Source organism: Capsicum annuum, chromosome 10 (assembly GCF_002878395.1).
Source record: "Capsicum annuum cultivar UCD-10X-F1 chromosome 10, UCD10Xv1.1, whole genome shotgun sequence".
Classification (NCBI taxonomy): domain Eukaryota; kingdom Viridiplantae; phylum Streptophyta; class Magnoliopsida; order Solanales; family Solanaceae; genus Capsicum; species Capsicum annuum.
In genome coordinates this window covers 193,195,519-193,211,129 of record NC_061120.1, presented here as the reverse complement: position 1 = coordinate 193,211,129, position 15,611 = coordinate 193,195,519, and the positions used below count along the sequence as shown (strand labels likewise).

At 32.0% G+C, this 15,611-nt stretch overlaps 2 protein-coding genes across 2 annotated transcripts; one reads left to right on the top strand and one right to left on the bottom strand.

The window, feature by feature from the left end:
• The first annotated feature begins 5,516 nt into the window (after positions 1-5,516).
• Positions 5,517-8,967, top strand: LOC107843477 (probable serine/threonine-protein kinase PBL11). Its single transcript, XM_016687786.2, has 6 exons — positions 5,517-6,123; positions 6,585-6,910; positions 7,188-7,323; positions 7,430-7,572; positions 7,762-7,885; positions 8,152-8,967. The coding sequence occupies exons 1-6, from the start codon at positions 6,066-6,068 to the stop codon at positions 8,604-8,606; spliced, it is 1,242 nt and encodes a 413-aa protein (XP_016543272.1). The 5' UTR covers positions 5,517-6,065; the 3' UTR covers positions 8,607-8,967.
• Positions 8,968-10,650: 1,683 nt separating this feature from the next.
• Positions 10,651-13,061, bottom strand: LOC107843478 (expansin-A3). Its single transcript, XM_016687787.2, has 3 exons — positions 12,711-13,061; positions 11,786-12,101; positions 10,651-11,338 (listed from the first exon to the last, which is right to left on the bottom strand). The coding sequence occupies exons 1-3, from the start codon at positions 13,033-13,035 to the stop codon at positions 11,029-11,031; spliced, it is 951 nt and encodes a 316-aa protein (XP_016543273.2). The 5' UTR covers positions 13,036-13,061; the 3' UTR covers positions 10,651-11,028.
• Between the last annotated feature and the right edge of the window lie 2,550 nt (positions 13,062-15,611).

Sequence of the window (15,611 nt, the reverse complement as noted above, 5' to 3'; positions counted from 1 at the left end):
ACACTACATCATCAGCAAATAACATACACCAAGGCACCACACCTTGGATACTTCGCGTCAACACGTCTATCACCAATGCAAACAGGAAAAGGCTGAGAGTTGATCCTTGATGCAACCCTGTTTCGATCGAAAAATGCTTTCAGTCTCTTCCGCCGTCCTCACCCGAGTCTTTTCTCCATCGTACATGTCCTTAATAGCTCTGATATACGCCATCGGGACCCCTCTTTCCTCCAAGTATCTCCAAAGAACCTCCCTAGGGACTTTGTCATAAGCCTTCTCCAGGTCGATGAACACCATGTGCAAATTCCTCTTCCTTTCCCTATACTGCTCCACTAATCTCCTCACCAGGTGGATTGCCTCTGTCGTCGAGCGACCAAGCTAAGTCATTATGTATTAAAAATTAATAATATTTAATTTTAAAATAAAATAAAATAAATATTTATGACATGTCTGTTTCAGCTGCTTCAACCGTGATTTTACGATATCACCCCTACTTCATTATTATTATAGTAATTTATGTATTCAAAAATTAATAACATTTAACCAAAAAAAAAGTAAAATTGACATTTATGATATATCTACTTCAGCTACTTCAACCATAGTTTTACTCAATTACGCCCTAATTAATTATTATAGGTCATTCAAGTATTAAAAAAATTAATAATATTTAATAAAAATATAAAATAGATCTAAAAATGATAAATTAACTCTTGATGTTTTTAAATTAACTTGACGTCTTATATGAGGTCCACTTAAAAAAAATTCACGAGTACTTTTTGTAATTATTTAAGACACTTATGCTTCGCTGCTTCAATTGTGATTTTACTATATCACCCCTAATTAATTATTATAACCATCTAAACATTGTGCCACTTAATTGAAATAGAAAAAATATTATAAATCACAATAATTAAAAATTTAAATTATTTAAGAAATATAATTGGCTATCGATGACACAAAACTCTGGACAAGGAGAGTAACATATATTATTCAAAAATTACATAAAAAGTATTATAAATTACAATAGTTAACAATTCAAAAAAATATAAAAATACTATAAATCTTAATAATTAACAATTAAAAATATTTTTAAAATAAAAAATATTTGATTGACTCTCAAAATTATATTAGTGTCACTTAAATTGGAATAGAAGAAAAGTATTATAAATCACAATAATTAAAATTTTAAATTATTTTTAAAATATAATTGACTATTAATACCACAAAAGTTTGAATAAGAAAAGTAATATATATTATTTGAAAATTACATAAAAAATTATTATAAATTACAATTGTTAACAGATTAAATTATCTAAATATATATTGAAAGTATGATTGATTATCTAAATTCTATTAGTGTCGCATAAATTAAGAGAAAAATAACATTTATTGAACCCGTGCTAGATCCTGGATGAATCTTAGAATGTATATGCAATTCTTTTTTTTCAAACTTTTGTTTAAATATATTAAGATTGGAAAGACAAGTTCTAATACAACACATTAAACAGTGTGTAAGAAATAATGTTACCATAAATAATATCAGCATTACTAATACAAATATTATTAATCCAAACATTACTAATACATTTTATTCAAAATTATTTTTATACACTCTAACAAACAACTTCTACGTTTCAATGGAAGGAACATATACAAAAGCAAAGTTTGATAAAACATTTACAAAAGTATGTTTCATTGTGTTCTCAAAGTCAAATCATTTAAATTAATATGACAGATGGTAACTTACCATTTTTTTTTTATAATTTTCAAAACACTTAAAGTTTAAATTAGAATATTAGTTTAATGCAACTTCAAATAACAAGTTGACAAATAAAAGAGAAGGGGAAATGAAATCAAAGGATATTTATGTCGATTTATTAGGGAAATACAATGAAATTTTGAGTTATTAATTGCAACCCACATGTGAAGTAAGATGCAATGACAAGATAACACTATATTTTTTTCTATAATTAATATCTATTTTATACCATAGGTGTCAAGTCTTATGTATCAATTTTAATCTCATATTTTATACGTAGCAAATCTCAGTTATATGACTAAAGATCTAAACTTCAAATGCATCGAATTTTGCTATTCATATGAGTAAGTTATTCATAATTATCTTGTGAGATAATTTGGCTCCTTAAAAAATACTATCAAGTAGTTAATATGTTTTGTGTATTCATATTTTTATAATTCATAATTGAAATTGACATCAATCTAACTTATCGTACATAATCAAAATATCTTAATGTTGGGCCCGTGCTGACACGGATCATGCTCCTCTAGTATATTGAGATATCCGAAAAGGACTATTTACATGGGTATGTTTTGCACAACAAAGCTAGTTCGGGTCTTGCTGGTCATGCAGATGCAGGTTATTTATCTGACCCACATAAAGCACAATCACAAACAGGCTATGTGTTTATATACAGAGGTACTGCTATATCTTGGCAATCTACAAAACAGTTCATTGTTGCTACTTTTTTAAATCATGTTGAGATAATAGCCATTAATGAGGCAAGTAGAGAATGTATATGGTTAAGATCAGTGATACATTCCATCAAAGAGAGATGTAGCCTGAAGTTTGATATAAAGATACCCACGGTCATATTTGAAAACAATGCAACATGCATAGCTCAATTAAAAGAAGGTTTTATGAAAGGGTGTAGAATGAAACACATTTCGCCAAAGTTATTTTTCACAAATGATCACCAGAAGAACGATGATATTGATGTATAACAAATTCGTTCAAGTGACAATCCAGTGGATTTGTTCACTAAATCTTTACCAACTTCAGCTCTTGAGAAGATGGTACATAAGATTGAAATGCGAAGACTAAATTATTTGAATTGAGATCTTTATCAGGAGACTAAGAATACACATTGTACTCTTTTTTTCTTAACCAAAGTTTTATCTCACTAGATTTTCCTGGTAAGATTTTTAATGAGCCAAAACTCAAATGCGTATTCAGTAAATTTTTCTTTACATGATCATTCAAGAGAAAGTGTTATGAAACATGGTGAAAGTCCATGTGTCAAAGCAAATGCCATGTGTCTTATTAAAATTAGATAAAAAAATAAATCATACTCCACCTCTTGTGTTGGATAAAGTTTCCTTTTTTTTTTTTTTTTTTTTTTTTGTTGGGTATAAATAGCCATATGTACGAAAAGATCAAGATAGAAAAAGCATATTATTACTATACTTCTCCATTTTGTGCACTTTTTCTTTGGTTATTGTAGATAATTTTATATCAATTTATGAACAAAGCCTAGTGCAGTGAGGTGAGGTGACCATCGGAAGCAAATTCGAGGTGCTTTTGTAGGAGTTTATTCAAATATTTGTTTTATTCTAAATAAGTATTTAAATAAGGTGTTTTCTCGATAAATTGATTGACCTGTTTTGATTTGACGTAAATTTTAAATTAAAAAAAAATTAAATTTAAATTTTATAATCTTAAATTAAATATATATTAAATATACTAAAATATTCTTTAATCTTGTATTCTTAAATATCTCATATAAAAAATTGCTAAAAAGAATAATAATTATTCTTTTTAAAGGAACTAAAATTAAATAAAAAATAGATCAAACACATTGAAATGAAACATTCTCTTTATCACATTTGGCTATCTTATTATAACTATATGGTTAGTGTAGTTATCAGAAAAACGCTTGCTGTTTTGGTTCATGTCCCATCTATTTATTAGGGTTACTACTTAATGTTTGGTCTATTTTTTGTCTTAAAACTAATGGGGTCTTAGGAAAGGAGGAATTAAAAAAAAAAAAATCAACATAAAATAACACCGTATTTAGTTGAATGGTCTAGAAAAAATAATATTACATAATTAATGTACTATTTGATTGATAAAAATACTGCTGCGTATGTCATAACTAATGTATTGTTTGGCTGATGATATTAATGATTAAAGTATGCAGAAATTTAATTTATGCGAGAATCTTTTTGGCGTATACAATAAAGCAAATATTTATATTATTTTATATAAGATAAAAATATGAAATAAAATATACTACTGTTTATCGCATCAATGAAATAACTAAAAGTAGGTTACCTTTGACTAATAAATTCTTATATAATATGTTTTGAATAATAAATTCTTATATAATATTTTTTGTATTACTATTAATTGTATGGGTAACAACTACATTCACGTAATAATCTCTTCATTGCTAATAATTAATATATAAATTCGTCTTTTTTAATTTTGAGCATGACGATCACTTCTTTTAAGATTATACTTTGCAATCTTCAAGCAAATAGCTGAAAGTAGGCATGTAGGCCATCAGCTGCCTATTTCCAGCAGTTGCTACCCGCTCTTCTATATAGTAAGAAATAAGAATTTAACAATAACGTACACAGTAAAAATTTTCCATATTTATATCATCAATTTATTAAATAGAATAAACCAAGATTATAAGTGCTGCCTAAAAGAGGTTCAGCAGGATTCAAATTAAATGGAACCCGATTCAGAACGAACATTGAGCGAAGAATAAAATAAAAATCAGATTATTACAAATAATTTTATTAAAAAAAAATAATTATTAACTTAAAAGTAATATTAAATAACTTCTTATAATGTATTAATTTCTATTAAGATCTATTAGTACATACTCTCTCCATTCATTTTTACTTATTATTGTTTCGTTTCTCGACGTCAATCTACATTAATTTTGACTAACATCTTAAGGTGTATTTTTTCATCACATTAATATGAGAAAATTTTCAACTTATAGCATTTTCGCATAGCTTCCGACCATCTAGATTTTAATTTTAAAAAATTAAATTATATATTTTAAAATATTAATTAAAATTTATATAGATTACCTTGAAAAGTGAAATCGTAACAAATAAAAGTGAGGTGAGAGAGTATATTTTCCTTAATCCACAATTTTAATGATTATTACCAAAAATATAGAGCGCACTAGTATATAACTGCTTAGCAAGCAAGGCATCTGTTTTGTCCTTAAACTATACTCCTAATTAAAGCCAAATAATCAAATCCTAAATCTATATGCTTTGCTTAGGGAGAATCTAGCAACTCGAGAATTACCAAATTATATCAGACAAAAATCCAACAGATAATGTTGAAACGAAGTTCAGCCATTAATACTCATTTGGTTTGATCAACTAGTAAAATCTCCTGTTTAATTTAGGTCTAATACACTTACATCTAAACTTACTTTTAAATAGTATTAGTTGAACATTTCAATTTACAAAATAATTGTTTTTTTTTTCAAAAGTGTCATGTTAGCATCAGGTATTCACGGCACACAATAGGGACAAGTTAAGGACAGACGCGAAGTCAAATAGAACACAAATGTTTAATCCAATTATTTGTACGACTGTTTCTCCTGAACAGAAAACTTATCAGAAACAATCTCTCTACTTTAACTTTAGCTTTGACATAATGATACGAATCACGTATACTCTACTTTATGATAATACACTAAATATATTAGTAATATTATTTCTATTGTTATTATATAATTACAAATGTTCAGCCCTCCTTCAACTTCTTCACATAATTACCCGTTCATAAATCTGAATTGGCCATCCTATCTTTTATGTCATTCATTGATCACTCTTTTGGTTGCTTGTCCTACTACTGTAAGGCGTAAGCTGCTACTAGCTAGTAAAAGACAAAGAGGCTAAAAAGCAAGTCAACCATCTATGGTGTTTTCACCAACAAAAAAGTTTTAAGAAACACTTCACCTCAAAAGTACCATAGAGAATCAAGAAAGCAATAAAACCACCTTTCCCCCCCTGTCCTTTTACTTCCAACCTCCTCATAGCCAAGTGGGGTTAAACAATAACACCTCAGTTCATCAAAAAAGAGACAATCTTTTTTTCTTTTTTATCTCAAAACTTGTTGCCATTTCTTGATGTAGTGAAGAAAGAGGAAGGTTCTTGAGTTCACACTAGATCTGAGGGTCAATGGCCTTTTGGGGTTTGTATTGATGAAAACTTAAAAAGACTTTTTTTATTTGTCTTGTGGTTAGTGGAGCTAAAAAGATTGTATTAGCTTTTTGGGAGGTTTTGGTCTAATGGGGATTTGTTTGAGCAACCAAGTCAAGGTTGAGACAACATTTTATACTGTTTCAGGTATGATAAGTTTACTGTCTTTTTGTATAATTTTATTTTTGAAAGGTATGATTTGTTAGCTCTAGTGTTGTTTACTGCTTTGTACTTGTTCATTTTTTTGCAAATTGCAAAGATGGTTGGTTACATTTGCTTGTGCTTCAATGAGCATAGTGCCTTTGAAAAGTTTCTGTTTTATGTATGGAAATTTGCTTAGTCTGTGAAGCACAGTGCCTTTGAATCTGGTGGTCATAAACTAAAGATACGTAGAATGTATCAAAATGTTCTCTAATCTTGTGGTTATAAATATGTTATGTGTAAAGTTAAAATTAAAGAGTAGCCAAAAAGGAAAGAGACTTTCTTTATTAAGTAGACTAGAAAGGAAAGTAAGACAAACAAATTCAATCGGAAGGTGTAGTAAATTGCTTTCTACTGTTGGATGTACATCTTGATTCTTTTGCTTGCGCTTAAATGGATTCTTTTAGGGCTTGGTTCAAGAAATGCGAGTGGAAATGGTACCGATACTAGTAATTCGAATAGCAAACGCTCATCAGCTTCCATACCTCCTACTCCTCGGAGTGAGGGTGAGATCTTGCAGTCCTCCAACTTGAGGAGCTACACTTTTAGTGAACTTCGAGCAGCAACAAGAAATTTCCGTCCTGACAGTGTAGTAGGAGAAGGAGGTTTTGGTTCGGTGTTCAAAGGGTGGGTCGATGAGCATACTCTTGCAGCATCAAAGCCTGGTACCGGAATTGTGATAGCTGTGAAGAAGTTAAACCAAGAAGGGTGGCAGGGGCACAGAGAATGGCTGGTGAGTAGAAGCTTTGTTCTTCTTGGAGTTTCTGTGAAATCATTGTTCCGTGGGCTTATCTGCACAATCTGTTCTTTAAAGCATATTTATTACTGGACTTTGCTAGATAACCTTATATGTGAATTTGGGAAAAGAACCTATCTGATCAATGAAATTGTGATGAATAGGATGACTTGATTTGCATCTAGCTCCCAGTTCTTATATAGCATTTCGCTAAAAGTGACTGCCACTTATTATAAGCAACGTGCCTTATGTTCTCAACCATGCAAATATGCAGGCTGAGATAAATTATCTTGGGCAACTACAGCATGCAAATCTTGTTAAATTGATTGGCTATTGCTTAGAGGAAGATCACAGGCTCTTGGTCTACGAGTTTATGCCTAAGGGTAGCATGGAGAATCATCTATTTAGGAGTGAGTTCTGCACGTGTTTTATATTCTTTACCCGTGTAATTCTTTATGGTTCATCTGAACAAGCTGTGGCTTCCTAGATGATATGTGGTTTTTTTGTCTGTGTCAGGAGGTTCTTTCTACCAACCACTTTCTTGGAGCCTTCGTATGAAAGTGGCACTTGGTGCTGCAAGGGGCCTTGCATTTCTTCATAATGCTGAAACAAAAGTTATTTATAGAGACTTCAAGACTTCTAATATTCTGCTCGACTCGGTATGTGAATATCATCTCAAAGAGTCACTTTACACTGTCCGTCCTGTTAAAACATGGGTGATGTCGAAATCTTTTAGGTTTTAAGATACTTGTCTTTCGCACTCAATTTTACAACATGGGTGATGTCGAAATCTTTTAGGTTTTAAGATACTCGTCTTTCGCACTCAATTTTACGCTCTACATCTACAGGACTACAACGCCAAACTTTCTGATTTTGGGTTGGCCAGAGATGGTCCAGTGGGTGATCAGAGCCATGTGTCTACTCGGGTTATGGGAACTTATGGATATGCTGCTCCAGAGTATCTATCCACAGGTTTGTCTCCATGCTACCCAATTTCATTTTCAAGTTCACCACCTGATGGTATTATTTGTTTCCTTTTACACGGCTCTGTCTACAAAAGATGAACTTTATGTGCACATTCTCATATAGTCATCTCGTCCTGTTAATTGTATCTGGATACAGAGTTCATACGATTAGGTGAGGGTTAAATGTGTATACGAATGTTATGCTCTGAGCTAATTGGCACTTGTTATAATGCAACCAAGTCCTGAGCTGATTACTTTTCTTTTTCATGGAAGGCCATCTTACTGCCAAGAGCGATGTATACAGCTTCGGGGTAGTTCTGTTAGAAATTCTATCCGGCAAGAAAGCTATAGACAAGAATCGACCCACGGGGGAACATAGTCTGGTTGATTGGGCAAAACCTTATTTGACCAACAAACGTAGAGTTTTCCGTGTTCTAGATGCCCGTCTTGAAGGGCAATATTCACTCACTCATGCCATGAAAGTTGCTATCCTGGCTCTTCAATGCATATCGATGGACCCCAAGTCGAGGCCAACAATGGATGAAGTAGTAAAAGCTCTAGAACAGCTTCAGGAGTCCAAGGATGTAGCTAAAAATGATAAAAAAGTCCGGCAAGTAAATCAGCATAGTCGATCAAGTTTTGCGCTCAAGAAGTCCTGCAAAAGCAGCGCGGAAGGGACTCCCGCAAAGGCCAAGTATCCAAGACCTTCACTTTCACTTCTTTCATAGAATTAAAGAGGAAAGAAAGTTTTTGGTGTGCCTGTTACTAGTACTTTTTTCTTCAAGAACTTCTGCCATAGAACTATGGAAATGTCTTTAACAAAGATGTATAGCTTGTCCTCTTTTTGTAATTTAGTCTGTTTGGTAATGGTAGATTTATGTGTTCAGTTTATTAGTCTTGCACAAATGCAGGTAAGGCTGGCATACAACAGACCCTTGTGGTCCGACGACGCACATAGAGGGAGTTTTAGTCCACCGGATTGTCCTTTTATTAGTTATGGAAGTTTACTACAACTAGACTGTTCTGTTTGAAATCTTGATATTTTGTTATGTATTATGGTCCTTGAAATGGAGTTGAAGGATTATAATAGAGTGTAGTAGGAAAAATGTTGAATCAATAGTCAAAGTTAGCCAACAGAATTTAACACTTTTTCGAGTAGAAGAATTTATGGTTGAAATTATTGCAGATGCACGAGTCATTCCTTAGAAAATAAGATCTTTTATCCTCTTACAATTTGAATAGAAGAAAATGACCTCTTCAAATGTCTAATGTGTAAAATAAAGATTTTTGAGGCGTAAAAATGGAAGTTCTCTTATAAACAATAACATATCCAATATATTCCCATATAGTGAGGTCTGGGGAGAGTAGAGTGTACACAGTTCATACCACTATCTCTAAAGAGATAGAGAAGCTGTTTCTGATAGACCTCCAGCTGAAGTTAGAAGACAACATACAGAAGTTCTCTTATAAACAAATATGTATGTATAAAAGAAAATTATAAAGGACTAGAAAATCATTCCTCTCGATATTGCACAAGAAATATTAGAGGAACAAGTGGATCACTCTCCTTTATGTTCCAACCAATCATGTGGCTAGGTGTGCAAGTACCGTGTTAATGGTTGGAAAGAAAAGGATGCTACGCATGAGGTGTAGTATACTTTAATGGTGTACAAAACGTACATGCGATATTGATTTAGAACGAATTTTTGGAGAGTTAAAATCCAGCAATCAATGTCATAGTCAATATTTGGCCGGACAAATACGGAGATGGTAGAGTGATCATATAGGCTTGGTTATCCGTAGCTTGGAGATGCATTGCACAAAAATAAATTTGTGGGCTTTGGCGGCCATAAACACTCAACTGATGTTAGGTGACTGACAATGACTCTCCATGTTAGCCAATCTTGGTGATGAGGATGTAAAAACCAAAACTTACGATTTGGCTCCTCTCCGTTTTTTTTTTTTGTCCATTTCTCCAAGTCCCTATTTTAATTAATGACACATAGTATAATTAAATTAAATGGTTAAGATTTAATTTGTTCTAAACTAAACTTCTAACTATGGTTAGTATAATATATCAATTAAAAATAAGTTGATTTTATCTCTTTCATTTTCTCAATATTCCCTTCCTATTATTTCTCTCAACTTCTTCTTATTCTCTCCAAATTTATCAATTATAAATTTGACAACACCTAAGATTATGGATGCAGAAAACTATTTCATATCTTTACCACGAAAACAAATTTTCACAAAAAATCCACAGAAAGAACACAAAACGAGAAAAAACAGAGAATAAGACTATCTTCATTTTATCTCATTTTTGCTGGATTGAAGCAGAATATCATATTTTAAAACTATTTCATATTTCTCTCAACTTTCTCTTATAACAGCTTTAAGTAATTAATATAACAACTCTATTTTAGTGTCATCTCAAAACATATACTATTTCTAGATACGACAATAAAAGGGGAGACATGAAAGGACTTTGAGAAAATATTTTTCAGTCCTCCAAGTCTTTGATAGAAATACAAGGTAAGACTGCATACAATAGACCCTCATGGTGGGTTCCTTCCTCGACCCTGCACATAACAAAAATTTTGATGCATCGGACTGCTATTATTTTACATTTACATTGTATGTGCATAGCACTTATTAAAACCGGCCTCCTAATTCATCACTAATCAACATATAGCCACTCCATAACATTGAAACATCACCAAATATACATCTAATAAATAATTCATAAGAGAGAATATGTTATACTCATATTCATAGACAACATATAATTATTTTCATTTTCACTACATATAAGTTACTAGCAGTCATATCATGTAGAGCTGCGGACTACATTTTTATCCCAACGTTGATCCTTGCAGCCACATCAACATCACTAAAAGTAAAAAAAGAAACAAAGAAAAAAAAAGTAATACAGTCCCATTCACGTGGAATAACCACAACCTCGGACTTAGAAATGAACGATTCTAATCCTCTAGCAAGAGAGGAATCGAGAGACGTTACAAAATATAGAAGAAAATTAAACTAATCCTCGATATACCTATAATTTTTCCCATTAAAAAGGGAGAAAAATTAGTACTATATAGTATGAATAACTAAGGAAAAGCAATTTATTTCTGGGTAATTTTATTTAACTCAAACTCTGAAATTTTTGCCTTCATAAGTCTGACCGAACTGCCAATTAGAAGGTGCCACGTTGTATGAGGTAACATAACGATGATCACTAGCTTTGACTTTAAAGGAAAGTGCTTGACCAACAAGAACAACATTGGATTGCCAATTTTGTCCCCAATTTCTACTCATAAATATCCATTTAGTGTTGGTACCTTTGACTTGAACTTGCTGGATGTCACCAGCACCTGCCACGTTGGTAACTATGATCATGTTGAAGTAATTGAAACCGTTGATTGTGAATCTTATTCCTCCTTGCTTCTTGCATGGAACCCTGTCATTCCATCAAAATAGTTGAGAATTTTTTTGTACTATGGGGTTAAGAGATATTTACAAGTTTTTTTTTCTTTTTTTTCAATTGTGTTTATATTTGCAGGATGGATACGTACAAAAAATTGAGGAAAAACAAGTGATTGAGTTTAGTAATTTTACATATAAAACTATTGACTCTATATTGAGATATATATAGCGATGGGAAGAAAATAATGTTTCAACTCGATGAGACGTTTTATTCACATTTCATCGTGCGTTGGAGTTATGATTTTTAGAAAAAACATATAGATTCAAAATACAAAGAAGCAAATTAGAAAGAAGATATCATTATTCAATATTTATTAATTATACATACATACAATATAATCTTAATCTTGTATTGTATATAATATCATTTTTATCAGATTATCAATCACTGTATATAAATTTGATATCCAGTGCGACTAACCTTCGATAGGTAACAGGGACGATGCCAGCACGATACTCAGCAATTTTAAGGAACATAGGCATGGCGAGGTCGAAATGTGGGCGGGGAGGGTTGCACCAACCACCATTATCATTTGGCAAAGCATAATTTGGTGGACAAAAATTTGTGCCTGTTACTAAAATGGATGGGTTTCCAGGGGTGCACCATTTTGGATCAGTGCATTTTATCTCAAAGCAAGCACCACAGCTTAGGCCACTGTTAAAAAGTGCTGTGCTTAATGCTGCATTGTTCACTCCGTATCCTGTGCTGTACAAATTTCCATATCCACATGCACCCCCTGGTGGGAAAAGGAAAAAAAAACACATTAGAAAACAACAAACATATAAGTTTAATTTTTGGCTTTAGGTTTTGTCTATCGATAATGTAAAAAGAATATTTATACAATCAAGACGAGTACTTTCCACGGAGTCACCCATTCAACTGCTACTTTTGTACAAGTACACCTAAGTATGTGATTCGATGAGTTTGTGTTGTTATGATGACATAAGTTGCATGCGTTGAACTTCACTCATGAGTAAATGTACATAAATAGGTTGAGTATTAGCACTTCTAGCCCCTCACTTATTAATACATTTTGACTTTAGTATCTATAATAACGTAATAAACACATAAAAATCTTCAATTAATTGAATTGACCATGCACTTTTGATATTTTTACGAGTGAATAATCACATATTTAACATAATTATTACTTAACCATTCCAAAACTTAAGTCAATTATACTAATATATAATATATATAACTTTAGGACGAAAAGAAGAAGATATTTTCTCTACTTAAATCGTTATCATAATTAATAAATATAACGCTTATTCTAGAAGTCACCTAAAATATAATTACAGGTAATCAATCGTTCATAAAACATAAGGATAAGAGAGATAAGTACCCATAGTGCCAGAGGCATCAGAGCCACCATAAAAGGTGGCATGGGCGTCCTGCCATGGACCAACAGTGTAAACACCACGGACCTTTGCGTCGACGGACGTCAGAAAAGAGACAAGACTAGCAATGCAAATTAGCATCCAAGTTATAGACATTTCTTTCAATATCAGAACAGAAAGAGAACAAGAGAGATAGAGAGTGTCAAGAGTAGAAATGGAGATGCTAATAGGGTAATTGAGTGCCAATGGATAGAGGGGAGGAAAGTGGAGGTACTTATTGGGGGAGTCAAGTCTTAATTTGGAAAGGAAATATATGGACACAAAGTGCATGGCTTGTCATTAATGCATTATATTTTAATTCCTTAAAAATTAGTACCAACACTATATTAAATATATTCAAAAGTCATGTCGATCAGAAACGTAGAATAGCTAGCAATATTTATCATAGGTGCTTAGCACTCAGGTTGTTGCCTGTTAGTTAATGAAGTAGGTTGAGAATTATTAAATTTAAGGTTTAATTTTTCTTGAACGCAAAAAAAAAAAAAAAAAACATAGTTTCTTCTTATCTATCTGAGTCTTTGGTGAAAAGAGTTATCTTGTTCCTGTACTAGTAGAAGGTGACAGATACCTTGTATAAAAATAGTCAAAGTGTGTGTAAGTTGACTTACACAAAAAAAAATATTATGACTTACTCCATAAGCATATGGAGGGGTTTGGGGTTGGGGAGGGTGCTGGAAGAAGTAGAGGAGGAAAATACAAGGCAAAAATACGACTAAGTGAGACTAGAAGTATACATGTGAGTTGCACGTGGTGGCGAGGATACCTAGCTTTTGGCACATGGTAATTAATGTTAAATGATTTATGCCTAAGTTTATGGCAAACTCTAAAAAATTTAATGTTAGGGAGACACTACTATGGCAGCAATTAGCAAAGGTTCCTTTAGATAGTACAGTAAATTAATGTTAGGGACTCGAAACTTAAAGGTGTTTGTTGCTTTAGCTATGAATTTAGAACAAGTTGCTACAAGCTCATAAGCTATATAATACTTTGCACATTACAATAATGTATAGTCAATGGAAGAGCAAAGAATTTAGTTAAGGGTGTGTAAATTTTCTTCCCAGTTATGTTAAAGATGTATAAAATTAAATATACATTCATATATAACAACTGACATTTAATCTCTAAAAGCCTCATATTTTTTCAACGAATAATTTGCACAGAACCACCTTTCCGACAGCCTATGATGAAATAGCACAAAACAAAAAATCATACCACGGCGGTCAAAAAAGCGTGTTCCCTAGTGACTATTTTGAAGTACAATATATTTCTGTTCCAGGGGTAACCATGTTAATAGTTCCACATTATTGGTTAATAGAGGTAAGGACGGCGAAGGTGGAACGTTTTCTATGGTTTCGATTCTTCCTAAGTGGTTAGGTCACTCCTCTTCTCTCCGATATCAACTGCTCCAATTTCATCTCTATCAAATTTGAATATCAGAATAGTCGCTTAAAACGGCTCCACTCATGTGTATAGTAGTTGCTTGCTTCATTTATAATTTGGCTTATTCCATTTCCTCATCTGTTTAATTTTGCTCAAAAAGATCTTGAAATCAATAAATCAAAATAATCGAATGAGTTATGATTAAATTTCGAACTTGTATCCAAATTTTGAATCAATCTCTGATTCAATAACTCGACCACTCACTCAAAATTAACAAGAGAATGACTACAATGGAAAGTTGAATGGGATCCTCAAGATTTTGAGTCCCCAATAGAAGGATTGCTTCAAGGCCAAGAGAAAAGAAGGTGGACAAACATAGAAGAAAGGTTCTTTAACTTTGTAGATCACTTTGCACACTAACGCAAATTTGGGAGACATTTTTTTTTCTTTTGAGTTTCTTTTTACTCCCTCCATCTATCTTTATTCGTAGTCTACACTAGAAATAGTTATCCAATTTTATTTTTTCAGTTCAAAACATCAAAAGATAATTTATTATTTTATCCTTATTACAACAACAACATACCTAGTATATTGTGAATCTGAAGATGGTAGAGTGTACACAGTCTATACTACTACTTCATAGATGAGGTAGAGAGGTTATTTCCAATAGACCCCCGGCTCATGACAAAATCAATCTGGAAAAGGACTTAATACAAAAATAAGAAACAATAGCTAGTAACAAAACAACAAATAATAACAGAAACAAAACTAGTACAATAGATCTACCCAAAACAACAAACATCACTAAAAACTCTAAGAACAAGAAACTACATGTGTAACACTACGATTACTAGTATGGATCACAAAATAAAGCACTCCAACTTACTAACATGTGTGCACTCCTTCCTAACCTTCTAATCTAATTCGCATCTTTCACAGCTTACTAACCTTTCTATATAATTCGCATCTTTCGCACCTTTCTAATCTTTTTATAGGGGCATGCCCTTAATAAGCAGTAACTGCTCCATTCGATCTAATCACCTTCCTTCAATATTTTATTCTTATTATTAATACTATTTATATTTCAACATTTAGATAACTTATAATTAATAGGGGCAACATGTAAAATTATTTTTTTATTTATTGGTTCTTAAATAAAGAGTATATTAAGGGCCCGTTTGGCCATGAAATTTTTTTTCTTTTTTCCGTAAACTTTTTTCGGAGTTGGAAATTGTGGTGTTTGGCCATGAAAATTCGGAAAATAATTCCGAAAAAAAATTCTGAAAAGGAAAAACAGGTTTTTGTTGTTTTCACAATTTTCCAACTTCAATTCCAACTTTTATTATTATTACATATAACCTCAATCTTTTAAATTTTTACATAAAACTCTCCTTATAACATTACTTTTTCAATATTACGTATATAGCAGTTTTAAAGAATAAGATAATTATAATTTCAAACTTAAT